This window comes from Phycodurus eques, chromosome 5 (genome assembly GCF_024500275.1).
Source record: "Phycodurus eques isolate BA_2022a chromosome 5, UOR_Pequ_1.1, whole genome shotgun sequence".
In the NCBI taxonomy this organism is placed as follows: Eukaryota; Metazoa; Chordata; class Actinopteri; order Syngnathiformes; family Syngnathidae; genus Phycodurus; species Phycodurus eques.
In genome coordinates, this window is record NC_084529.1 from 15,909,155 (window position 1) to 15,935,742 (window position 26,588).

Below are 26,588 nucleotides of genomic sequence, written 5' to 3' on the forward strand. Positions count from 1 at the left end.
TTCTGGTTCAATCCCTGGGTAACTGTCACAAGCAGTCAGTCAGTCACCTGCAGATGATGGTGTCAAGGGCACCCAGGTCAACACAAATACATACAGTACTACTATTTCATTTTAGTGTTCATGTTTATTGTTGACCATCAGAAACATGGAGATCATGACAATAAAATCAATGTTTCAGTTAAGTTAGTCAAAAATTCTGTCAAAAAACGCACTTTTAACGCAAAAGTCTTAAAATCAAGTGAAAACTCTACACTACACAATAACCACAAGTCAATTCTCAATTGAGCTTCTTTCTGCCTCGACCAGACGGGCTGCTCGCAAACATCAATGTGGGATTTGACCTCGGTCTCATTCACAGAGCTGTCTCCTTGAGCTTGGCATAAACATGCACATTCACACGAAACTAATCCCCAGGAGGGTTGAAGCGTCTTCTTGACTGCTCTCTCTCACACTCTCTCTCTCTCAGCCCAGCCGCCTCACTCAACCCTACACACCCACCTCACACCACCCCATCCTGTATTAACGCTCCCAATCCTCTTTGAGGCAGAGTGACGTCCGCTACTGTCAGAAACAGACTTAAGCTCTGCCTGCTCCAGGAAAACGGTGGTGACCAGATTGGGTATAGGAATAACCTTTGGAATAACCAATTAACACCGAGTTCTGTAGCTGGGTGGGTGGGGGTCTCCAGGGAGGACAAGTCTCTGCTACCTAAGAGTTATCTCCATCCCCAGATGCTGGTCATGCCACAGGGACCTTTAGGCAAATAAACATGGTGTACCTTGGTCATAAACAACTTAAAAGACTTCCTAGAAGCTTGAAGGATGAACGCTGAGAGACTGGAGTACTTTTGTTTTTAAAGGACTTTGATTTGACACTAACTCAGAAATCATCACTTGTCCCTGCAAATCCTTTTTTTCCTTTGGGGTTCTGCTGTGATGGCAGCAAAACAGATGACAGGACAGCTTCAGCCCATGTCAGGTGTGTCTGAAAGGTGTTTGTGTGAGCATGCACTCCAAGCGATGGTTGTGAACGCTTGCTTCTAATTGCGACAGAGTGACTTTGTTTGGAATTCGACGATCCCTGAACGGACCGTTTCCGTCGTAGCCCTGGATTTCCTTGAGATGGATGGTCATAATTACGAACGCTTCGGGGAGGAGGAGAGGGACAACTACCAGATTGACTACCGGAGGATTGTGGGGGATATGGAACCGGCACGGCCTCGCCTGCCCAGCAGAGATGGGGAGCAGGCCCACCTTTACGGCGCTAACGTCCACACCACGACACACGGTCACGGTCACGAGACTGCTGCGCAGCGGTACAGCGCCATGCGTATCCAAGCCGGGTATGAACCAGAGAGGTTAGTCTGACTATGAAACTGCACTGACTGACCTGAGAATAACTTTGCACAGAAATGTAGAGCAACTTTTCATTGGGAATTAGATATCTACTTCCTCCCTGAGACCCAAATAAATAAATTTGTATCACGCATGGCCATAACCAGAATGGTGAGGTATGTGACCAGGACGTCTGACTCACGTTTGGTTAGCACATTTACTTCACAGTTCTGAGGTTCCTGGTACCAGTAAACCAAGTTGTGAGGCTCCCATTGGTTTTCTTCAGGTATTCTGGCTTCCTCATGCATTCCGTCTTCTGAGATTCTTTAATCGTCCAAACTTGTGAACGTGAGTGTGAATGGTCGTCTATCCACATGTGCCTTGTGAGTCTCTAGTTCCCCCATAACCCTAATGAGGACCAACGGTATAGAAGATGAATGGATGTTATGACCACAGCATTAATAAAATGCTTGATGGTCAATACAATCACTCTTATTTTTGACAATCAGTGACCCATTAATGATTGTGCTGGGACCCATTTTGGGGTTCCAACCCTATATTTGGGCAACCCTGGCGTCAACAGTGAACTTTCCCCTTGTTTGTTTGCTCTGCACATTCACAAGTCTGTTTATCACGCACCCAAATCCTCTTACCCCACTGAGCTTGCTATCTTAAGTGTGTAGAAGGAGTTTCAATTGACAAGGACAGATCCTTTTTGAGAGCATTTCCTGTGATGATTTGAAGGAGGATCTGGCAGGAGCATGTGTGCAAGACAGAGCTCAAGAGAGAGACAAACAAACAAAACTGCATTGCAGCTAGTCTTTGCAAAAGTCACTTTATGTTACGTGTTTTTTCTAAGGGATAAGATCAAAACTGGAATAACGCAGAACTCCAACAAGGTGAAAGAATCACTATTCAAATGACATATTTGGAGCCTGTGGGGATAATCTGTGTAGTTTGCTGTAATTCTGGGCAGGATAAGTATTAGTTTATCCATCCATCCATTTTCTGAGCCACTTCTCTTCACTAGGGTTGCGGGCGTGCTGGAGCCTATCCCAGCTATCATCGGGCAGGAGGGGGGGTACACCCTGAACTGGTTGCCAACCAATCGCAGGGCACATACAAACAAACAACCATTCGCACTCACATGCACACGTACGGGCAATTTAGAGTTGTCAATTAACCTACCATGCATGTTTTTGCGATGTGGGAGGAAACCGGAGTGCCCGGAGAAAACCCACGCAGGCACGGGAAGAACATGCAAACACCACACAGGCGGGGCCGGGGATTGAAGCCGGGTCCTCAGAACTGTGAGGCAGACGCTCAAACCAGTCGCCCACCGTGCCACCAGTATGAGTTTATTTCTCTCCAAATTTTGTACATACAGTTTCTTGTTAAAAGTCTAATCTACAAACCAGTTAACCAACCAGTATGGTAGTTAACAATACCTCTCTTTTGCATTTGGTTCAGGTAATAATAATGTGCAATTAACTACCCAAATGACGCAATATAGGTTAGTTAAAAACTCATTCACTGCCAGCCTTCCCAGTTAACATGGGTATTTGACTTCTAAAGCCGTCAATGGCAGTGAATGTCTAAAAAGACTGGGTGTTAAAATCCGTGCCGTCAACACTTGCTTGGATTGACAAAAGCAAAGTTTCTTTGCTTTTGTCAAAGCTTCAAATGACCATGGTTTTCTTCACCTATGTGACAGATCATCAGTTGAGTACCCCGGCTTCACTGAGTGTTTTGGCCGTTTATCATAATAGACCCTCACCGAGGCAGGCCCGCCGCTGCCTAATCAGACCAGTGTGTGTGTATGTGTGTGTGAAAAAAAAAATAAAAATAGCTGTGGTGGAAATTCAGACATAGGTAACGATCATTGAGGGACTGACTAATTCATTTAGTTTTTTGATGCTCGGATTAAAGGCACAGGTGTGCTCTTTTGACAGTGAAATGGGAATCACGCTTTCGTCAATTAGCACGCTAGCAATTATCCAGCCATCTATCCTCAATACCGCTTATCCTGTTCAGGGTCGCACTGGAGCCTCTCCCACCTGACTTCGGGCAAAGGCGGACTACACCCTGAACTGGTTGCCAGCCAGTCGCAGGGCACATGTAGACGCCGACAACCATTCACACTCACATTCACACCGTCACTGAGTGGGAACTGAACCCACGCTGCCCACACCAAAGTCAGGCGAATGTACCACTACATCATCAGTGACTGGCTGGCAATTATGTTTTGCTAAATTACTTGCTACTACTTGCTAAAAAAAAAAAAAAAAAAAGCTTTTGTCATATTTGCAGTTCAGGTCGGCGGTTGTCAGTCGCTTGAAGTACCCTGGCACCTATTATTCACAAACAAACATAAAAAGGAGTATACCATCCATTCTGAGGACTTGAATGTGTGTTTTATACTTCAGTATGGCCGACTACTTGATCAGTGGAGGCACAGGCTACGTTCCCGAGGACGGGCTGACAGCGCAACAGCTCTTTGCCATCGGTGACGGGCTGACGTACAAGTAAGGGATGTCCACAACGCAGCCATGTGCACAACATACATTTCTCCAGCTGACACAGAAAGTGCAACAAAAGTGCACAGTTATGCAACATCTTCCATTAACTGTGTAATCTTACCACCGATAACATATCTGCATGGGTTTTATATGGAGGATTATTTCAAGTAGCACTACTTTCAAGGATGACTGAGTGCTGAGTGGATGTTAAAAGCATGTATTTATGTGTGTGTGAGCATGTGTGTGTGCATGTATTATAATGGTGTCACTAGTTTCCTTAATGGGGGTTGTACTGTTTGCAGGGTTTGTCAGTGCCAAGTGGATACATTCAAAGCAGAACCTTTCCATTTGGATTTGAAGCTGTCTTAAATAAGCAGAAATTCATATGTAAACTAAAGCTTACCCCGACACTAGCCTTAAAGGGAACATTGTTTTGTTTTACAATTAAAAAAAAAAACGATAACGGGATAGAGGGGTTGAGCAGCCAGGAGAGGGACGAGAGAACAATGGGCACAACAGCCGCATCAATGACAGTAATAGTACCATGATGACAGCAACAAGGACGATACTGGTACAGTGATACTTCATATCCACTTGTCAGTATGTCTGAAATCAGTCTGGTTTGTAGGGGGCGGTTCCTTCTCATCAAATGCAGAGTATTGCTTTCATTACCGTGACCACCAGGCGCAGAGCTTGGTCCACTCAGTGTTGCCAAGTTTTCAACTTTCGTGAATTTCTTTGCCACCCTGTCGACAACTTAACCTAACATTCGAGTATGTGCGGCTTATCAGATGCTGTTAAAGGTTGACATAGTGTTTCCTTGTAAACCATACACTGCTTGAAAATGGTGGATGTTCGGAGTGGGCGTTAATTCTGTAAATTTGCCAAATCATGACAACACAATTTGTAATATTCAGAACGGCTCATTCACAGACAGAAATAGGCAAATAACAAAAGATTTACTTGTTTGTTTAATTTCACACTTGATGGGTGGGACACCCAAGTATTTGTATACAAAAACATACATTTCCCATAATGTTTTAAAAATGTTATGTACATACTGTATGTAATCAGTCAATCAACTACAATGCTTCTAACCTATATTTTGTCTCCCCTTCCAGTGACTTCTTGATCCTGCCTGGTTTCATAGATTTTACTTCTGATGAGGTGGTGAGTATCAGCAATCATTACGACCAAGGTTCATTCAGTGAGAAATTGACCATTAACGCTCCAGTATCATCCTTTGTCATTCACCTCTATCGCATGTTTATTACACTCGCCTTGTTTACACCTTTGCAAACTTTGCTGCGACCTTAAATTGATTTCATGCATGGATCACATTGGTCGTCGTCAGAAAGCAGCTGCTCGCAAGAAACACACACCTGTGCAACCTGGCCTCGAGCGAGTGAATTTGGTCTCTAATGGTCTGGGGTTGCCTTTTGGGCTCATTGTGTGCAATGAAACAAAATAAGCATGCTCAGACCAAATGCATTTGGTTAACAAATGAGTTTCAGATGCAGCTCTGCAATGTGGTCTGTGCATGGGCAAGGTGCAAATGTAAACATTAATACACACATCTTTGTGGCAATACAGTCACTCTCGCTTGATAAACTTACATTGTATTGCGTCAATTGCTTGCTATTTTGTAGGACCTAACATCTGCATTAACACGGAAGATCACACTGAAGACACCTCTCATTTCATCTCCCATGGACACAGTCACAGAGTCATCCATGGCCATCGCTATGGCAGTGAGTGCAGCCTGGCACTCATGTGGCATGTTATTGTGCATCCAGTATATCTGTCTGATTGCTTCATACTGAAAAGGTATCGCCTGTCTCTGATTGTCCGGTTTCAGTTGATGGGTGGAATTGGAATCATTCATCATAACTGTACAGCTGAGTTCCAGGCCAATGAGGTGCGCAAAGTCAAGGTAAAATATGAGCATAAGCCATTAGTGATGGTGCAACACAAAAATACTTAACACATTTTTCTCCATTTACAATCAGTACATACATCTTCCCAAAACCTAATCTAAATCACATGTGTTTGCATCCGGACATGGACATGGGCTTGATCCTTTTCAGATGTCCAAATGACCAGGGTTCTTTCATGCTAGCCCTTTTTGGTCTGTTTTAAACTGTTGTGAGTTTCCCTCATAGGTGTTATTTGTTTGATCCGGTGTGAGCACAACCACTTCTGTGAACTGTCTGAAAAGAAAAGAAATCAGCTATTCGGACCAGAGAGAGCAGAGCGCACAATAGGTTTGAAATCAAATTGATTAGTAAGTCTGTAAACACTCCAAACAAACCCAAACTCTGTTGCAATGACCCGTTTGGTTCAAGTCCTTTTGCTGTTCAAGTAACAACATGCAATGTGAACAGAAAAAAGTCCAGGTTTACTTCCCCTTGTATTGCAACCGTATTGACTGAGGCCCCAGAAGAGGAACGAGATCATCTTTCTCATCACTTGCAAAGTGAACGCAAAGAAAAATTATCCCCTCCACAGTTTGTCCGCTTTTCGTTTGAGGTTTTGTTTTGTTTTGTCTGGTCCAAATCACCTGTTTTGTAAACACAGTCTGTTTCGAACATGTTTGGTTTCTTTTCACATGGGTTTTCCCAATCGGTGTGGTTTGCTTAGTCGGGTGAGAACAGTCATTGAGACCAACTGTTCTGCAGCTCATGCAGTTTGTTGTGATTTTGCTTTCCTTGGTCCTTTTATAAAAGAAACCAAACAGGAGGGTTGGACCATTCAACTGTTTGGGACCAGAGAAAGCTAAGTATATATGTAGGCGTGAAATCAGATTAATTAGTAAGGGTTGATTGTGCTTGTGTGAACACTCCAAACCCTGTTGGATTGAAGTCCTGGGTACAGTTCACTTATGCAATGTGAACACAAAGTGGTCCAAGTTTGCATTACCTTTTAATGCTACTGTCTGGACTGAAGTGCCAACAGAACTGGGAAGAACCAGAACATGAAGTGGATCCTCTATCAAATTAGCTTGCAATGTAAATGCAAAGGAAGTTGTGTCCCTTTGTACACTTTTTTACTATTTTTTGTCTGGTCCAAATCAGTTAATGGTTTTGTATACTTATACTGTTTCCGCTTTCGTCTGCTTTCTTTTTACAATTATGTTTTGACATCTGACCAAAGGAACCACATTAAGAGGGAAAAGAAATTTGAGTAAGATCAACCAAATGGTGCTAGCGTGAAAGTGTTCTTTTATAACGACTCTATGTGAAAACGCTCTTAAATACAACTGACGTTTTACTTTGCTATATTTTGTTCTTATTCAGAAATTTGAGCAGGGCTTCATTACAGACCCTGTGGTAATGAGCCCCCGACACACCGTGGGTGACGTGTTCGAGGCCAAGACCCGCCACGGTTTCTCTGGGATCCCCGTTACGGAAACCGGCAAGATGGGAAGCAAGCTGGTCGGCATTGTCACCTCCAGAGACATTGACTTCCTGTCTGAGAAGGACCACGACAGACCTCTAGAGGACGTGTGTATTCATTTTAATCATATTAAGATCATAGAAATGCTAAATATCTGTCATTTAGATTCAATCTGACCTATTTTTATAGGCAATGACCAAAAGAGAGGATCTAGTTGTCGCACTCGCTGGTGTCACGCTAAAAGAGGCTAATGATATTCTACAACGTAGCAAAAAGGGTAAACATGGACTATGATAGAAGGAAAATAATCAACACTTGAACCCAAACACAAATATCCTCTCTTACTTTTTTAGGTAAGCTACCGATTGTCAACGACAGTGACGAATTGGTGGCCATCATCGCTAGGACCGACTTGAAGAAGAACAGAGATTACCCTCTGGCTTCTAAGGACTCCCGTAAGCAGCTGCTCTGCGGGGCAGCGATCGGCACCAGGGACGATGACAAGTACAGACTGGACCTCCTCATGCAGGCGGGGGTGGACGTGGTGGTCCTGGTGGGTTTCGACAGCACTATGATAAAGTTTATGAATAAAACAACATGCTGTAGATAAGAAAATCCTGAATAAACACTGCTCATGTTTTAAACCTGTGTTTATCAAACTTTTTCAGATGAAGGAATTCCTAAGACACTTGGGAACTGTTTTGAATTGTGAAAAAAAAAAACATAATATGCCTCCTGCAAAACATTACCGGTGAAACAAAATTCAATTAAATGTGGACCACATATTGTTTCTCTGGGACCACATTTTGAGAAACATTGGTTTAGACATCAAATAGCTGGCTCACCTTCCCGTTAACCGTCTTCTTCTCACTAGGACTCCTCCCAGGGTAACTCAGTCTATCAAATCAACATGATAAACTACATCAAACAGAAGTATTCGGAACTCCAGGTGGTTGGAGGAAACGGTGAGCTTGTTTACTGTGAGATCTCCCATACTAAAGTATCGTCAGGCCTTTTTCACGTCTGTATCTCTCTAGTGGTAACAGCTGCTCAGGCTAAAAATCTCATTGATGCCGGTGTCGATGCCCTCAGGGTGGGCATGGGCAGTGGCTCCATCTGCATCACCCAGGAAGGTAAATGATACAGTGTGCAAATCATCTACAAACATTCACTCCTTTCCCGTGGTCTTTTTATACAAACAAAAATGAAGTTGCCCAACAACTTAGTTATTCACAACTGAGACAAACTGCTAGCCAGCTCGCAGGCACAGCAACAAAAGCTGTCACCTAAGTCAGACGTTGCATTTGAGAGTTGATGACATCATAATGGCTCGATGTTCAGAGTGACAGTGCTCAAGTTAAAGACCCTGTAAAGTGAGCCAAAACAATGTGTTGAGAACTGTGTTGTTAACAAGTCTGCTAAATTTGAATGAATTCAAGAAAAATGGTATACGAGATTAGGTTTTAAAATGGTAAAGAAATGGTGACGCTTTCAGTCGCTATGAATGTGTCTGCAAAAACAATGCGGAACTTTCAGCTGTCAGTCAAAGGCAATGTTCACACTGCAGGTCAATTCCGTTTTTTTTTTATTTTGTCCAATGTGACGTGTATCTGATTTTTTTCATGTCAATGTGAACAGTACAGTTCCGATTTTTTCATATCCGACCCAGTTCTCTTTCATACATGGATATAAATCGGATATGTATCCAACATGAGTGCAGTATGAATGCTCATGAGGCACGCAGCCGACCTATACGTCATCAAATGGCAACAAACATCACAGTTGTTTGACAAAACAGACACGCCACAAAATGGCAACGGCAGCTCAAGCAGCAGAAAATAGTCGGTGGCAAAAACAAGAACGTTGGCTTCAGTTGCACAAAATCCTTAAAAATCCTTAAAATCTTTAAGGCTTTACTGGGTCTTTAAAGAACACAAGAGTGGCAATCCATTTGGATTGATTTATTTACTGTGGTCTGTAACAACACAGACAAAGAAGAATCAGCATAGCATCAACGTCATGCATCTAGTATGTACACAATCATGAACCCATGTTACATAAACAATTGTATTCGGTCGTTCAATTAGTCAACACAAACAAACCACCTTCACCTTGATGTGGCTCAACAGTATTAGCTCGCATACAGAGTGAATAACACGTCAGCACAAATTGACGTGACATCACACATGAGCAAAGAAATATGCTATACAATAAGCACTTAACCCAAACGTGAGGGAAACTGACTGTTCACCTCACACAAGGTGTGTTCAAGGACCGCCGACCAAACAGGACTTCTCAAACTCCGATAGTAAAAACACTATTATTCATTTAAAAATCTACTAGCAGATATGCTAAACTTTTTTTTTACCTATATTCGACATTTCGTTCTTGGCTCCACAGTGATGGCATGCGGGCGGCCCCAAGGCACATCGGTGTACAAGGTTGCAGAGTACGCCCGGCGCTTTGGAGTGCCCGTAATTGCTGACGGGGGCATTGAGACAGTGGGGCACGTGGACAAAGCGCTGGCTCTGGGAGCATCGACAGGTGAGATGTGAAATTCAGTCTTCCGTTTTCCATTTTCGCTTGTCGTCATCAGGGTCGCGGGTTGAGCTGTAGCCTATCCCAGTTAGAGCACACCCTGGACTGGTCGTGAGTTACAATCACTAGCCACTTCATTAGGTACACATGCACAATGCATTGAGAACCAGAACAAGAATTCTGCCTAAACTAAAGTGATGATGCCGTTTTGATTGTGACTCTTAGAGCGCTACTAATCTGACAATATGTTTATGAATGTAGATATATGTGGCGTATAAATGTACTGCATCATACTACGAATTATTTTACTGTTTTTGTCACGACTATTTTCTCCGCTCAGTGATGATGGGCTCACTGCTGGCGGCAACTACGGAGGCTCCGGGAGAATATTTCTTTTCCGACGGGGTGCGTTTGAAAAAGTACAGAGGAATGGGCTCCTTAGATGCCATGGAGAAAAACAACAGTCAGAAGCGCTACTTTAGGTGGGCTATGGTGGTTTCTTTGTCACCTTTCCTATAAAACCAACATTGTCATGTGATGCTATTATCTTACACTTTTTTTTGGTTTTGTTTTGGTTTTTATTTGCGTGTCCAGTGAGGGAGACAAGGTGAAGGTGGCTCAAGGCGTATCAGGGTCAGTTCAAGACAAAGGCTCCATCCAAAAGTTTGTGCCATACCTCATTGCTGGCATTCAACATGGCTGCCAGGACATCGGAGCCAAGAGTTTGTCAATTTTACGGTAAGAAAAAATATCAATTTACATACAGTACACGCTATCATGCAATTTCTCTCTCAGATGAAACATTTTCATGGGTACATAACAAACTTGTTGTTCTAGAAAAGTCCAACAAAGATAAAACTGGTACCCAAGAGTCACATTAACTGTTTACTTTTCAAGTTGGTGGAAACCCCAGCAGAGAAAGGACAGGAAGAAGTGGCAGGAACAGGAAGTTAGACACCCACACACTACGTTATTATAAATACATTTGAAAAATAAAATGTATCGGTTATAGGGTAATATAAAGTTCATGAGATGAGATTTAGCATACTAATTGATTTTGCAACTAAAATCACTGTTCTTTATTAATGTCCCAAAATTCAAAATTTCATTGTTGCATCACTTGTTGCTATGTGGAATTCATGGAAAACAACCATTCATGCCCCAGCAGGCCCGCACCCAAACAAATTCACTGAGCAATGAAGTGTGTTCTGCTCATCGGACCCTAACGCTGTTGGCGAATGTTAATCCGTGCATCCAATAAAAATAATTCAGTGCAGCTCTTATCTTGTGGAGGTAGCGTTCCACTTAGACGGCGAATAGGGTCTCGTCAAGCTTTACTGTAAAATTCAGGTTTGTAAACCACTGTATTGACCAACAGATGCCTGTTGCATCGCTTTAAATTTGAAATCAGCACAGCTTTGAATGGAGTGAATGGAGTGCATGGCATCCGCCATGTAAAAAAGTCACTGACATTCAGCTCCAGCCATATGGTGGTCAGCGTCACTCACGGCGCATTTCATAGTTGTCTGTTTGTAAATCAATTATTATTTTGCCATCAGAAGTCCTTTCTTGCGATTGACTGCTGACCAGTTCAGGGTGTACCGCCGCCTCTCGCTCGGGGATAGCTGGGATAGGCTCCAGCACGCCCGCGACCCTAGTGAGAATAAGCAGTAAATAAGAGCGAGAAGAAGTCCTTCCTCGCTCGTCTTTGTTGTTTTATTGTTTGATGCATCACAAAAGCGCAAAAAAAATAATAGCGTCAGAGTCACTGTACTGCTTGATATGTTTCTTTTCACAAAAAGCTAATTTTTTCCGCTTTTGAGACAGAAACCGATGTTTTTGGTGAAACCGACCCACGTTCTACTGCTGATTGCTAAATGGATTTTTTTTTTTTTTTTCTGGAGAAAGGAGAGAGTCTACACTTTATCTTATATTGTCACAGAACACAAGCAGTCAATAAGATATCGAGATAAATAAAGATTTGAAACAACGAAAAACAGCACCATCTGCTGGAAAAGCCAGTTAATACCGAGTTGTTTTCATTCAAGGTCGATGATGTATTCCGGAGAGCTGAAGTTCGAGAAGAGAACAATGTCTGCTCAGATGGAAGGAGGAGTCCACGGCCTTCACTCGTAATTATATTGCAAAACCTTTTACCCTCAAAGTTTTCCTTTCCCATTGTGTCCCTGTGTCATCCAATTTAAGTACTTTTGTGTTCATTGTGGTGGCAGACCCCTAGCAACCGTACAGTTTTGAACTCACCTTATGTGGTCCTGTTGTTGGATGCAATGGCCATGAAACATCATACTCTCTTCCTCTTCTTGCTCATGCTGTCATTTTAGATATTCTTTTGTACCATGTAAGTACAACCATGCTGCTTTTTCTCCTTCTTCCATAATCCGTTTCTCACTTATCTATACCCTAATGAAATATAACCCAGTGTTTCCCAACCTTTATTCAGTTAAGGCACATACCGTATTGTTGCTCTAATAGCATAATTGTCAAAGTCATATTTGAATCTTCTTGGAAAACGAAACACACCATTTTTGGCAATTACATTGGTATTTATGTTGACATTGTAACGGTATGTGAAAAATGATTTTGGCAATCATGCTATGAGGCGAACGGTATTTTACGGCATGCCACCGAACAAAAATTACTTTCTTAAATTTACAAAAAGTGCACTATATACCAGTGGTGTCAAACGTACGGCCCGCGGGCAGGAACCGGCCTATCGGGGGTCCAATCCGGCCCATGTGACAAGAGAACACGTTAACTGCTATTTTTCAATAAAAGTATTTGCTGTTGCAAATTTTGTCCACTGGAAGTCGCAGTGATGACCACCTAAAGGACCAGCTACCACTGAAATGACATTCTGGATGTGAAAATGTTTGTAAATTTAAAATAATTTCTACATAATAAGTTATTTAATAAATGGTGTGTGTGTGGGTGTATATATATATATATATATATATATAGCCACTTTGATCTGTCAGTTGCACATGTGTAAGTGAGAAAACTGATTCATTATACTGTTGATTGAAATCATTTTCACATTGTTCATATGTTTTGCAAAAACATTTGCAACAAGATAATAATCAATGAAAGTGAATATTTTCCGAATGTACTTGTAATTATTTGCACCAAAAAAATTGGAACATTTTGGAACAGTTGTTACAGTATTTATAAATTATTAACCCCTGAATATTCTGATCCGGCCCACTTGCGATCAAATTGGGGTGAATGTGGCCTGTGAACTAAAATGAGTTTGACACCCCTGTTATATACCGAGAACCCATGCATATTCGCGGTTTGACATTCGGATTTTAGAGGCAAGCAATCCTACAATATTTGCTTAAAAACTTGCTGATTTACTGTTTTTGTCCCCAGTCCAAAGCTGTGCATCTTCTAAAAACATTGCTTTTGCGCCATCTGGTGGCATCTTGATGTCGAGCACCAATGGTGAACTGAGGCTAGGAGTGTCATCTATTAAGGCCATAGCTTTGTCTAAAAGAAAAGAATGCTTTGCCGGCATCTTGTGGTATCTAAGGGCAATTTAAAAAAATTGTCTGGGTAGTGACTAGCAGGGGTTTACTGTATTTTGAAATAATGATGATCTCATCTCAAATGTACTTAAGCCTGAAAATTTGGGCCTCTTTAGTCGAACACAATTCTGTTGAATAAATGGCAACGGGTGGACACAAATGTCAATTGTACCTTCTCCCATTTAGTGGGAGAGTATTGAATTGTTCTGCTTGTCACTGTACGTCGCTGGCATGCTGTAGATAAATGAACAAAGATACATTATTTGTTATAGATAAATAGTGATTTCTGGATCAGTTTACCTTAAATTGTAACATTTTCTGCAACACATCTGGCACAGAGGTTGGGCATCATTCGTATAGCATACAGTGAGAGTCGTTACCACAAGGGGAAATGTTCATTTTCACTCATTCTGTATCCCTGGCAGTTATGAGAAGCGACTTTACTGAGGGCAGAGGAAAGGGAAACGCCCGATCGGGGCCCGACGTCCCGGCACCTGCCCTGCTGAGCAGACGCATGATTCACATGTGAACAAGCTCGACTTCATATTTCATAACCATTTTCTAGACATCATACACTGCTTTGACTCACTCATAAACTTGTCTGTCCATAATTTCTGAAGAGCAAACAGCCAGTTGGTAAATTAATTATGTGACCATATTTCCTCATCATGTGTGGGGTTTTTCACATTTAAATTTCAGTTTGTGTGTACCCCGCTTTAAGAAGCTTCGACACACTCATCTGTAAAGCGTAAGGTACACCTACACCGGGGGAGGGCAATGTTTTTTTTTTGTTTAGTTTTTTTAATCTGGCCTACAATGCATTTATATTATCAAGAGTTCTGTAATATTTGTTGCATTAAAGTAGCCATTTTCCCCATACAATATTTTTAGTTGAAGTGTATTTATTGATGTTTTGTGCATTTCAAGGATTCAAGGAGTTTAATTGTCAAAAAAAAGATGAAAATATGTATTTGCAGTTGTGAATGTGTGCAAAGGTCCAGCTGTGGTTGCAGCAGAACTACAAATGCAAGAGGCTTGAATTGTAATGAATTTCTTGTAAATAAATAATTTTTTTAAAAATCATTAAAATAATGTTTAATAGACATGTATTCTTTATTAGACTATTGAATAATTGGTTTAATAATATACATCATTAACATTTAAAATTAATATTTTATTAAAATATAAAAAAATATAAAATATAAAATAAAATAATACATGCATATAAATGTATGTGTATTTATGTGTATTTAAATAATTCATTTAAAATGTAGGTATTAGATTTTACGTGCTCACTTATTTCCCCAAAATTGGATAGTTAAAATATATTTATTCATGTTTTATTCGTTTATCTCATTCAATAAAAAATGTATTTCTTGTAAATAAATAAAAATAAAAACAATTTACATAGACATTTATTTATAGACTTTACTTTCTTTTATTTAATTATACATAACACAAAATAATGTATGTTGTTAAACAAATTCTAAATGTATAACAATATATTAAATTATAATTTAACTTTTACATATTTACATAAACATTTTACCCTTTTATTTATGTATCGATTTATTTAATTACCGCATTTACAAATGACCTGGCCCGTACCGTTTTAAAAATAAAGTTGCCCACCCTCGGTCTACACAAACTAATGAGACCTGAGAACTGTATCAATAACTGTGTATATAAGATAATGCTTTTTTTTTTTTTCATAAAACATTAATTTAACAATATGTATATTAATGTAATTTGCAGTGGCGTAAAAATGCACTGCAAAACAACAAGACATGACATTGGATTGTATTGGTGTACCTTATTAAGTGTCTGCTGAGTGGGTTTTGAATGTTTAAGTTGGAAAGTCGGGTACTAGAAGAAAAAGTCCATTTGTGTTTTGACTATTCCATATTTTATTTCATTATGAGAGGAAGGCATCACAAACATGTACTTTTATGGAACAATGTTATGTTTTTTTTTTCATTGTACATTCCTTCATTCGTGTCTCGTTTGGATTGTTGAGTACACATTCAGGGTAATTTCTCCCAATGGTATGTACAGTATATGACCTCACTCAGGATCTTCTGGTGTACGCTTTATATAAAATGGGCTGACTAATATGACAGAAGGAACAAAAGAACCAACTTGTACAAATATGTAAGAATGTGTATTTGCTGCGTTTTGTGTGTCTGTGTGAGAGAAAGACTGCTGGAGCGTACACCTTTATTCTTGATTAAATAGATGACACTGATTGACAAAACGCTCTTGTTCTGATAATTGATCACCTTCGACACTGTCAGACAGGTGTTAATTTAACAATGCTGTACTGTCATGCTTGTTCAAGTGGTTTTAGTTTGCAACATCAACTGCACTGTGTCATACTGAGAGGGCTTTCTAATATTTTGCCTATTTCGTGTAGAAAATCGAGGTCAAATGCCTACAACTGAGTTACAAATATAATAAAACTTCTTTAGTACATTTGTCTGACAGTGTCAATCAAAGCTGAGCATTGCTACTGCTGATAAAGAGTAAATTAGTAAAGTAGCTCTTGTATTTCCTTAGATTGTGCAGGTGTGCCTACTGTTAAGTCATTTTAATTCTGGAGGGGAAAAAAAGGAAACTGTCCTCATAGTACTGTAATAGCTTTTTAAAAAAAAAAATTTTTAATACTGTATATTCAATATGTACAATACAAATTCAGAACGTGGAACATACAGTGTGTTAAGGTTTAAATACTGCAAAAATACTTTACAGGTGGATCTCAATAAATTAGAATATGTTAGAAAAGTTCAGTAAAAAAATTAAAACAATTTCAGTAACTTCAATTCAAAAAGTGGAACTCATACAGAGGTTCACAAAACATGAAATACTTTTTAAGGTCAATTGCTAACTAATTTCTCTACTAAAAATAATTTTAATTGTTTATCATGTCTTCTGGCACGGTGTATATCTGGTTAGAGCGTCTGCCTCACAGTTCTGAGGACCGGGGTTCAATCCCCGGCCCCGCCTATGTGGAGTTTGCATGTTCTCCCCGTGCCTGCGTAGGTTTTCTCCGGGCACTCCGGTTTCCTCCCACATCCCAAAAACATGCAGGGTAGGTTAATTGAAGTCTCTAAATTGTCCCTAGGTGTGAATGAGAGTGTGAATGGTTGTTTGTTTATGTGTGCCCTGCTATTAGCTGTTAACCAGTTCAGGGTGTACCCCGCCTCCTGCCCGATGATAGCTGGGATAGGCTCCAGCACTCCCGCGACCCTTGTGAGGATAAGCAGCTCAGAAAATGGATGGAGGGATGGATCATGTCTTCCAATTTGTTGATGGTGTATTTGGGGTTTGTTTTCAAAGATATTAAAATTCATTCAGATGCACCCGTACTTTGCCACTCTCCACATTATTTACTCTATACATTGTTTCTGTTAAACAAGTGTATTTTTACAAATGTAGACTTTTCTATGTAATCTATAAATCTTTTTTAATCTCGTTGTGTTTCGAGTGCACTCAAATTTCATATAGAAACGTCACAGTCTACAGTTCAATGGTGTCACTGCAAATGCTCAAAGCGTCAATTTGCCTGCACACGTTGACAAACTCCGCCTGCACGGCCAGATCCCACTCCAGCTGCTTGCTCTCACTCAGATGTTTAGTCCCCGCCAGTTGCCCAAACCCCGGGCCATCCTTGGAGGCGACGCTCAAGGTTCGGTAACGTCTGCGGTAAGACAAATGAGGGATGGCACGTGGTAGGCTGTTCTGTGCCATGTTTTGCCCTCTGTTTGCCCAGGAATTGGAGCGCAGTTTTCTGGTCTCCTTGGGTTTGCTACACAGGCCCAAAGTGGAACCAGAGACACTTCCTTTCCAGTCAGACTGCTCTGATGACACAGGTGCTTTGTTTTGTGATTTCAGTATACCGTGAGGCTGGGAAGGTTTAGAATTGTCCTCTTGATCCAGGTCTCCGCAGGAAGAGGTTCGATAGAGAGAACTTTCCTCTGAGGCAGGCCCTTGTTTTGATGTGCCTTGTTTAGGAGAGCCTAGTGAATGGCTGGAAGAACTAGGGAAGAGTCTTGGCAAGCCAAATATACTGTGAGCGAATAGAGATTCGCTATAGAGAGCCTGGTCAATGCTGCGGGACAAGTCTATTGGAGATGGAGGCCGTAGGTCCACAGTAGAGTCAGCCCCTAGACTCAGGGAGGATAGCTGGAAGTCTACGTTTTTAGGTTTGTGTGCTGGACTTGTTGGTGTAGTTAGTAAAGCAGTGTGGGATTGGTTCGGCAAAGAGATAAAGGCAAGCTCCTTTCCAGGACGATCCACCATCAAACCAAGAGGAAGAACCTCTGACTGTCCCTTTGTCGTGACACCACACACTACCATCTCTTCTGGTTTGTCTTGAGACCAGGAAATTATGGTAGAATTTGCACGTCCTGGAGTGGGCAGAGTGATCCCACGCGAGGGTGAGCTGCAGGACAGTCGAGACCAAGACCCTGGCCTAGGATGAGCCTTGAAGGACTTGGTGTGACAGAACAGAGGATGCGTGCCGATAAGAGACAAACCGAGGCAAACTCCGGCCTCACACAGTCGGCATCCGATCTGATAGCCCCACCAGGGCCAGGGCAGGAAGCCGTCGCGTTCAACCCCACCCAAACCAAGAGCATGTAAGATTCCGTAGAGCTGTAGGCCTCCACATCCTAATAAACACAAGGAAGCCCCGATTCCAGCACCTGCCGCCCGACCCCAATCTTCCACTTTTGCAAAAGGGCAACTTGCGGGTTGCATCATCTCAGGAGATCCTCCACCCTCCCCATTGTCATTCAGCCTATAGATGTGTCTGGTGTCTACTTTTATCAGACAGTAAAAGATGACGTAGGAGCACGAGAGAATGAGTGTCAAGCACACAAACAGACCTTGAGGGAGCAGGAGAATGATACTGGGGAGGCTGTGAAAAAGCTGCAGAACGCCAACGCAGCCCAGAGAAACACCAAAGTGCACCAGGGATAAAGACAACAGGAGGCAAGGTTTGGGGAGTGCAGACAGCGAGGGCGAGATGGCGAGTGAAAGGGAAAGACGCTTGCGTGAGCGCAGAGAAAGAAGAAAGAAGGCCAGGGAGAAGGCAGATATCAAACAAGGGAAGGGAAGCTGGGAGAGCAGCAGGGAGCTCAGAGTGGGGAGACGATCTTGATGTCTGTAAGCGTCATAAAGCAAGCAGAAAGCCTGAATTCCTGTGAATCCGATGAGGAACAAATGCAGCAGGGTGAAATAGGGGCTTCCAGATGGACAGCGGAAGGGCAGACCCAACAGGCAGACCACCGAGATCAGGCCAAACACCGTGAAGACAGAGCCGAGACCGTAGACGTGGGCTTCCCAGGCAAATCCCCACGTGGCAAGGGCAGTGTTCCAGTCTGAGTACAGAGGAACGAAAAGGGAAGGACTATAATCCAGAGAGGGACTCAGGGAGTGACTGGGTGGAAATTCATCCTGGTACATGGGAGTCCAGGTCGGGATTGTCGTTCCGCATGGTGTGACTGATGTCTGGAGAGGACCACTAGACTTTTGGAGTTGCTGGTCATCATCGGCACCTTGTGAGCCATCTGTCAAAAAACAAGAAAACGACACTCAATCAGACAGTCTTCAGTAAACCTAACTTGCATGTTTTTAGGATGAGGAGGGAAGCCAAAGTACCTGTAGAAAAATCACACAAGCAAAGGCCTCAACATGCAAACTCCTCTCGACTGTGAGACTGTCAGAAGTGCTTACCAATATTGTAGGCAAATACTGTATGTTGCACTTTGTCTGACGCCATCCTTTTCATCCTCATCTTACTTATCCTGTTCAGGGTCATGGTTAAGTTGGAGCCTATCTCAGCTGAATGTGGCTAAGAGACATCCTGAATTGGTTACTAGTCAATTACATGACACATAAGACAAACATTCACATTCAATCACACCTTCAGTCACTGAGTGGGAATTGAAACAGAAACTTTAGTATAGATCACATTATCCTGATCTCTTTTAATATCAATAACAATGTCAATACCGATACGATCAACATTTGGATCGATCCGCCACCACCAATGCCCGCTGCATGCGCCTAATGCATAAATCCGCTACACTCATTGATAAGTGTTAATTCAGCGACTTGCTGATGAAGTGCAGCCTTCATGAGTGAAAATACAGTCCATGCTTTTGCTGTCTTTATGGGGGCTTGCTTTTTTTCTTTACTGTTTAGACAGAAGTAGTACTACGCCCCTGGTCGTCTTATTAAGAAAAGCTCTAATCAACATTGGCCCTGGAGGACAAGACACCTGAGAACTGTTTGACATTGTGAAGGAAATTGATAGTATGTCTCCTGTAAAACTAAAGAGAAGAGACTGTGTGAAGGATTTTGACTTGTTAGAAAGGGTCTTCCATGATGGCCTTCGCTGCGAGGATGCAGTCTCTCCAGTGATGTGTGGTAAGGAAATGGAGTATGTGAAGTTAATCCATTATGAAACAGAACAGGCTTGTAAGTGGGTCACACAGAGAGTGGGGAACACAGAGAGTGGGGAGCAAGCGCAAGTAACGAGTGCAAATGAGAGTGAGACAATATCGACTTCCCCGCCGCTCCCATTTTGCCCGGCTATTAATAAACTCAGGCCTTGTTGTATATTGTTATTGAATCAATTTAGCAAAGTTCTAATGAGTGATATGTAACTGATTTGCACGAAAAGGATGCTCATGTTCAGATTTATTAGTGGTTATAAATGGAATGTGTCCTAGTTCTTGTCCTCCATCATTACAAATGGATTGCTAGTCCAACAACACCAACAAGTGCTTTTCCTGGAAATGTATCCTCTATGAATGTGAATTAATTGCTTCAACCACCAGAGTACATTGTAAAACTGTCACACGTGGACAGATAATATTGTTAGATGCGTGACGGATCAATTTATAAAATAGCAGGCTCAACTATCCTTGGCTTCCATCCATTTTCTTCGGCAGTGAGCTAAAGATTTTCGAACCACGAACCAGGGAACTGTGATGCAGATTAGGGTTTGGGTTAGCGTAACCAATTCTGCACTGTACTGCTTCGAGCCCAACTAGTTGAGTTAGAAAGTACGCTCTCAAAAGTATGTCCATCACTGACATGGTGGAAAGTAAAAGGAGTAATTGTACTTCATGGATCAGAAACCTGGACACGAACCAGACGACAACAACAGCGTTTACATGGGATGTATAGTAACTTACTCTGCCATGTCAAAGGCAGACATTGGTTAGAGAATGCCACACACGAACAGTTACACGGAGATTTTTCGCCAGTATCAAAAACGTTAAAACGCTCACTGCAATTTGCAGGACATTGCCAATCAGCAAAGGCTGAAGTAATTTCATCACTCCTCTTATGGAAACCAACTGGCACAGTCCGATCACATTATGACATTGATGAGACCAAGACTACGCCTAACAATTGATCAACAGTGCCTCGCCATTTGCGAAGCTTCAAACAGGAAGTAGACACTGAGGTTAGAGAGGTATCAGCAGGTTGCAACAAAGAGACTGGAAGAGTCACAGAAAGGCATAGACATGGAAATCCTTGCAAATTTTCACAGATTATACACCACTTGTTAATTTTGCCTTTCAGATCTGTGCTAGAGAGCAGCAAGCTGTGCAAAAAGTACTGAAATATTGAAAAATTAGACTTGTGCATTCAAAGATTTGGAGAAGGTCAAATTAGGATCACCTGTTAAAGTTAAAGTGCATTTTAGGTTCATCCTGAAAATCAGAGTAGTATTAGAGTTTGTGAGTAGTGTATGTTGAAGTGATTGTGACTGAAAGACAAGGATCTTTGTATGTAGGGAAGGAGCTACGTTTAGCCTGGGTTGTTAGGGTAGGTTATGGAGAGTCGCTCTTATGATACTTTTTTTTTTTTTTTTTTTTTAATCAAATCATCTGTAAGCCATTAATATTTAAGTCTAACATAGTAAGAGTAGTTTGGAATGATTGTGTTGTGTTTTGAGTGTTTTGCTAGTATGTGGGATAAGTGCAGTTTAAACTATTAATAAAGGCAGTTATAACACAATTTAGGGGCAACATCAATTACTTGCAATTACTGTTCATGGCAGGACTCGGTCCTCATCCCCCACGAACAGTCAGGAGTTTACCGTACCTTTTTCTGTCTCGGTGGTCGGTGCTCCCCTGATCGGAACCACATCTTCAGAGAAAGTAAATGTCCATCCCGGTCTGCTAGTGGCTACAAGTGGCGTGCTGTTCTCAGTGTCGGATGTAAGATCTGGAGGAGGTTGCCCAGTTGGGGGAGTGAGTAGCATAAATCCATTAGTTGAAGAAGCTTTTGATGAGCTCGCCGGTTCCTCGTCCCTTCGATACGACGGCGCTGTCTCCGAAACCTCCTCGACATCGCTATATTCCCCGAGAACCCCCTGCCAGCTGTCTTCCCAACTCACAGATGGACTTGAGGAACGTCCTAGCGTGCTTTCCACTAAATCAGAATCGAAAGGTCTGCTCGAGGGTCCCCTGGGATGTTCTCCGGCTAGGAACGCAACGTGGAATGACAGAAGCCAACAGACGAGGAAGAGAAGGTAAAGATTCCACCGAAAGAGCATGCTGAGGGTCTATGAAATCTCACTTGTCACATCTTGGATTGATGTCTTGGTGATTTGTACCCCTAGAGGGAAAACGACAGACATTTAAAAACACGACAGCACGACTAGACTGGAGCGACTGGAATCGAGCGTGCCTGTTTCAGCATTCTTACCTCCTTGGTAGCTCACTCTGCTGCTTCCAACACTGGAACGCTGCATAACTGCTCTCTCACTGCATCATGTGCGCTGTGTTTTCTTTTTGTACACGCATGCATGGATGCACACACACACACACACACGCACAGTTGTAGACTCCACCCCCTGCAGAAAAGACTGACTCACTCCACACATTGACAGTGCTCTGCATCAGTGATCCTCTTAGTGTGGTACCACTAGTGGCATGTGAAAGGATCGCTGCTTTAGTTCAGTTGTATTTAACTTTTCAGTTCAATGCATTTGCATTTAATCTTAAAGAACTGTTTGTTTTTAAACATGGTACAAGTCTTATTATTTATTTTTTTACAGTATGTGAAATTGCAATATATTTGAAATAAATCATCATTTAAGTACAATTTATTTTCCTACATTTAAGCACGGTGGTTTACCTCAACCCTTGTTTGGAACCATAACCCTTGAAACCATAATTGAATACCCAAATTTGAATGACTAACCCAGGCTTGAAACTCTAACTTGAATGCCTAAGCCTGACTTCAAACCCTACTTTGAAACCCTAGGCCCATCTTGAAATCCTAACCCTTGTTAGAAACGCTAACACGGGCTTGTAACCCGAACTTCAAACCCTAATTTGAATGACAAACGCTTGCTTAAAACCCCTATTTTGAAATCATAACCCTATTTTTTAAATCTAACTTGAAACCCTAACTTGAATGCCTAACCCTGATTTAAGACCCTACTATAAAATCCTAACTCAGGCTTGAAACCTTAATTTGCAACCATTATTTGAATGCCTAACCTGGCTTGAAACCCTACTTTGAAACCCTAACCCTGAGATGAAACCTATACTCTGAAACTTGAATCCTGTCTTAAAAACGCCAAACATTGTTTGAAACTCTGACCCAGGCTTGAAACCCTAATTTGAATGATTAACTTCACTTGAAACCCAAACTCTGGCTTTAAAGCCTATTTAGAAATCCTAACTCTATATCAGCAGTGTACATCAAGTACATAAAAATGTCATAAATACGTCAGTGAGAGCTCATCAACCGACCGCCACAGAAGCATTGCGGTAGCCAACTGTGGGCTAACCAGAGCGGATCAATACACACCGTTAGATGCTATTGACAGCTGATGTTGTTGTAGCCTTTGTGCTAAAGTGGCCAACACGCAGCCCTGGCAAAGAATAATATTCTCTTTGACTGGCATCGAAGAGGTATAATGCATGGCAGAGGGTCTGATGGGGGCGTAAGCATGTACACAGTCCTCTATGAGATGGTGCAGCATGACAAGTACTTGGGAATACACTTGAACAACAGACTGTGATTGGAATACCAATGCAAATGCTGTGTACGAGTAAGGGAATTAGTAGATTGTATTTCGTCAGGAAGTTGAGATCCTTCACTTACCCGTGGGCAATAGAACAATTCCCCACTGAAGGAAAATGAATACTTCTGGACAATTTTTTTTTTTTTTTTTTTAATACATACCACACATGTAAAATCTGAATACAATATATAGAACTATCTAATTATTCATTCATTCATATTCCGTTCCGCTTATCCCCACAAGGGTCGCGGGGGCGTGCTGGAGCCTATCCCAGCTATCTTCGGGCGAGAGGCTGGGTAGACCCTGAACTGGTCGCCAGCCAAATCGCAGGGTATCTATCTAATTATCTAATCCTAAATGACACACACAAGCAGAGGTTCTCAAATATATTGGGTCCAGGGACACTGTACAGAGAAAAATGCTTCAAAAGTGGACCACCACATAATCCTAATGCCTATTAAACATAACCACCATTTGTATCCTTAAAGCCATAACAATCAAAAAGTTGCCTATTTTCAGAAAAAAAAATTACAATAACAAATTAACATTTTTAGAGGAAAAAAAGTTGATATGATATGAGAATACAGTCGTATTTTTTCAAGAAAAAAAGAACAATGACAATTTCTCGAGATAGATAGTTGTAAACACTTTGGTTTTCATGTTGGTTACACCATGCGAGAAAACGCAACAATTTTTGCGAGTGTGTGTATATATATATATATATATATATATATATATATATATATATGTACACATTTGAAAAAAGTATGCATTTTAGGGATTTGGACATAACCCCCTCAGTAGCGCCCCCTGGAAAATTGAAAAAAAAAACAACAACAAAAAGCGAGCAAGACCCTGACACCTTTTCTACTGACCAACACGAAATTTGGTGTCTTCACATCATAGGATCCGATCAATTCTAGGATTTTCCATGAAAAAGATCGAGACCCCGTTCATCTTAATCAAATTGGCTCTTAGGTGGTACATTTAATCCAGGGTGGGGTAGGGGGAGAAATCCACTGGCCTCGTAGCCTAATTCAATTCCCTCAGTTGGTTCTAAAATAGATGTTGATCCACATACTGTACCTATGGATGTAAAACAAAGTCACACATTATCTCCTTCCACTGGCTAGCACGTTTGAGGTTACAATCATCATCTAACGGGTATCAACTGAGTACATTCAGGTTCGGCCAAATTTAAATATCTTATCCTCTCTTTCATGTTTATGGTCATAATCAGCAGTGATGACAGGTGGCAAAAGTACTCACACTCTCTACTTGAGTAGAAGTACAGATCCTTTTAAAATATCTGGATGTATTTTTCATTGTAGGACCTGAAAATTCTAACAAAATATAAAATTATTCCCACCACTCACAGCGACAGAAACATTTGATTACATTGTCGGTGATTTACACAGCTGGCAAGTGCGGTGAAAATGTGACCTTCCTTCAGTGAGATCCATCCGTTATCGGGCGAGGATACAGGAAAGCACCAAGCCAGCCGTGAGTAAGGGGACCGGAAAGGAACAATGGCAGGCTAAACACATGAGGTCAGCGAGAGATGCGACCAAATGGTCGGTGCCTAACACTTGGTGGTCTAAATCCATCCGAGTTTCTGTTTGGATAAGTCGTAATCCAGCAAGACAAAGTCAGCAGGGACCCCGGCGGAGGGTGGGATCCCACCGGGAATGAGAAAAAGACGCCGCAACAAAGCTGCACAAGCAAAGTCAGGGACAACAAAGACCTCATGGCAAAAATGGTCTTTCCTCATGCTGTTGCCATAATCTGAAATGTGAAAATACTACATGTAAGATATGGATAAATGATGGAATACATGTAGCAGAAAAAAAAGTTTTATATTTCAGATCATTCATTGGGTTCACCTGCAATAGAGATGAGTCACTTTAATCATCACAATGACAATTAAAGTTACAGCAGCGATGAATGGGCCCTCACAACGACCGTGCCAGGGCCAATCTCAAAACGATTAGCAAACTTTGACGGCTCGTTCCGCCCATATTAGATGGTAGCTATACAGTAGGCAAAAAAAGCTTTACAATTTTGTGTCACCCACCTGTCTAGGACACCTGCTTACAATTGTGTCTCATTTCCACAAATTCCCTGGTAGGAGTTCATCAGTATACGAGGCATGAAATTTGCCCAAAATGGCTGCTTCAAATCAAAATGGCCGACTTCCTGTTCAATGTTTGGGGAGTTGTGTGGGGGGACCCCTAAAATACGTTCACCAGGATACATGCACTTACAAATATTTGTGAGTTTTCAAACATCCTGAGGCCAACAAAAAGGCGATTAATTAATGTAATAATAAACAATTGCAAGAAGTGCGAAGGCCATGATAGATAGATAGATAGATAGATAGATAGATAGATAGATAGATAGATAGATAGATAGATAGATAGATAGATAGATAGATAGATAGATAGATAGATAGATAGATAGATAGATAGATAGATAGATAGATAGATAGATAGATAGATAGATAGATAGATAGATAGATAGATAGATAGATAGATAGATAGATAGATAGATAGATAGATAGATAGATAGATAGATAGATAGATAGATAGATAGATAGATAGATAGATAGATAGATAGATAGATAGATAGATAGATAGATAGATAGATAGATAGATAGATAGATAGATAGATAGATAGATAGATAGATAGATAGATAGATAGATAGATAGATAGATAGATAGATAGATAGATAGATAGATAGATAGATAGATAGATAGATAGATAGATAGATAGATAGATAGATAGATAGATAGATAGATAGATAGATAGATAGATAGATAGATAGATAGATAGATAGATAGATAGATAGATAGATAGATAGATAGATAGATAGATAGATAGATAGATAGATAGATAGATAGATAGATAGATAGATAGATAGATAGATAGATAGATAGATAGATAGATAGATAGATAGATAGATAGATAGATAGATAGATAGATAGATAGATAGATAGATAGATAGATAGATAGATAGATAGATAGATAGATAGATACCCTACCTGCGTAGTGTACCCCTCATTGGGGAAAATTGACATTTTAAAGACAAAAAAACTATCCACTACTTAAAAGGTTAACATTTACAGTCAGTCACTGTCTTTCACTGTCTCTCTGGTTTCTTCATAATGTGATTTTAAAAAAAACACTTTAATCTCTC

The 26,588-nt window shown here is 41.2% G+C and overlaps 2 protein-coding genes across 4 annotated transcripts; one reads left to right on the forward strand and one right to left on the reverse strand.

Annotated features, from left to right (window-relative positions):
• The first annotated feature begins 559 nt into the window (after window positions 1-559).
• impdh1a (IMP (inosine 5'-monophosphate) dehydrogenase 1a) lies at window positions 560-16,395 on the forward strand. 3 transcript variants are annotated; one of them, XM_061677738.1, is made up of 17 exons: window positions 560-978; window positions 1,105-1,357; window positions 3,761-3,859; window positions 4,975-5,023; window positions 5,503-5,604; window positions 5,712-5,786; window positions 7,150-7,356; window positions 7,439-7,526; window positions 7,603-7,802; window positions 8,124-8,214; window positions 8,287-8,382; window positions 9,650-9,793; window positions 10,128-10,269; window positions 10,382-10,525; window positions 11,836-11,919; window positions 12,130-12,146; window positions 13,758-16,395. In XM_061677738.1, the coding sequence occupies exons 1-17, from the start codon at window positions 936-938 to the stop codon at window positions 13,859-13,861; spliced, it is 1,938 nt and encodes a 645-aa protein (XP_061533722.1). In that variant the 5' UTR covers window positions 560-935; the 3' UTR covers window positions 13,862-16,395. The 3 variants fall into 3 exon arrangements, with proteins under 3 accessions (XP_061533722.1, XP_061533724.1, XP_061533723.1); XM_061677740.1 differs by lacking the exon at window positions 12,130-12,146; XM_061677739.1 differs by lacking the exons at window positions 12,130-12,146; window positions 13,758-16,395 and adding an exon at window positions 12,019-12,117.
• On the reverse strand, window positions 15,227-22,117 carry prrt4a (proline rich transmembrane protein 4a). The gene is made up of 3 exons (XM_061677737.1): window positions 22,063-22,117; window positions 21,457-21,972; window positions 15,227-18,902 (listed from the first exon to the last, which is right to left on the reverse strand). The coding sequence occupies exons 2-3, from the start codon at window positions 21,908-21,910 to the stop codon at window positions 16,849-16,851; spliced, it is 2,508 nt and encodes an 835-aa protein (XP_061533721.1). The 5' UTR covers window positions 21,911-21,972; window positions 22,063-22,117; the 3' UTR covers window positions 15,227-16,848.
• Window positions 22,118-26,588: the final 4,471 nt, after the last annotated feature.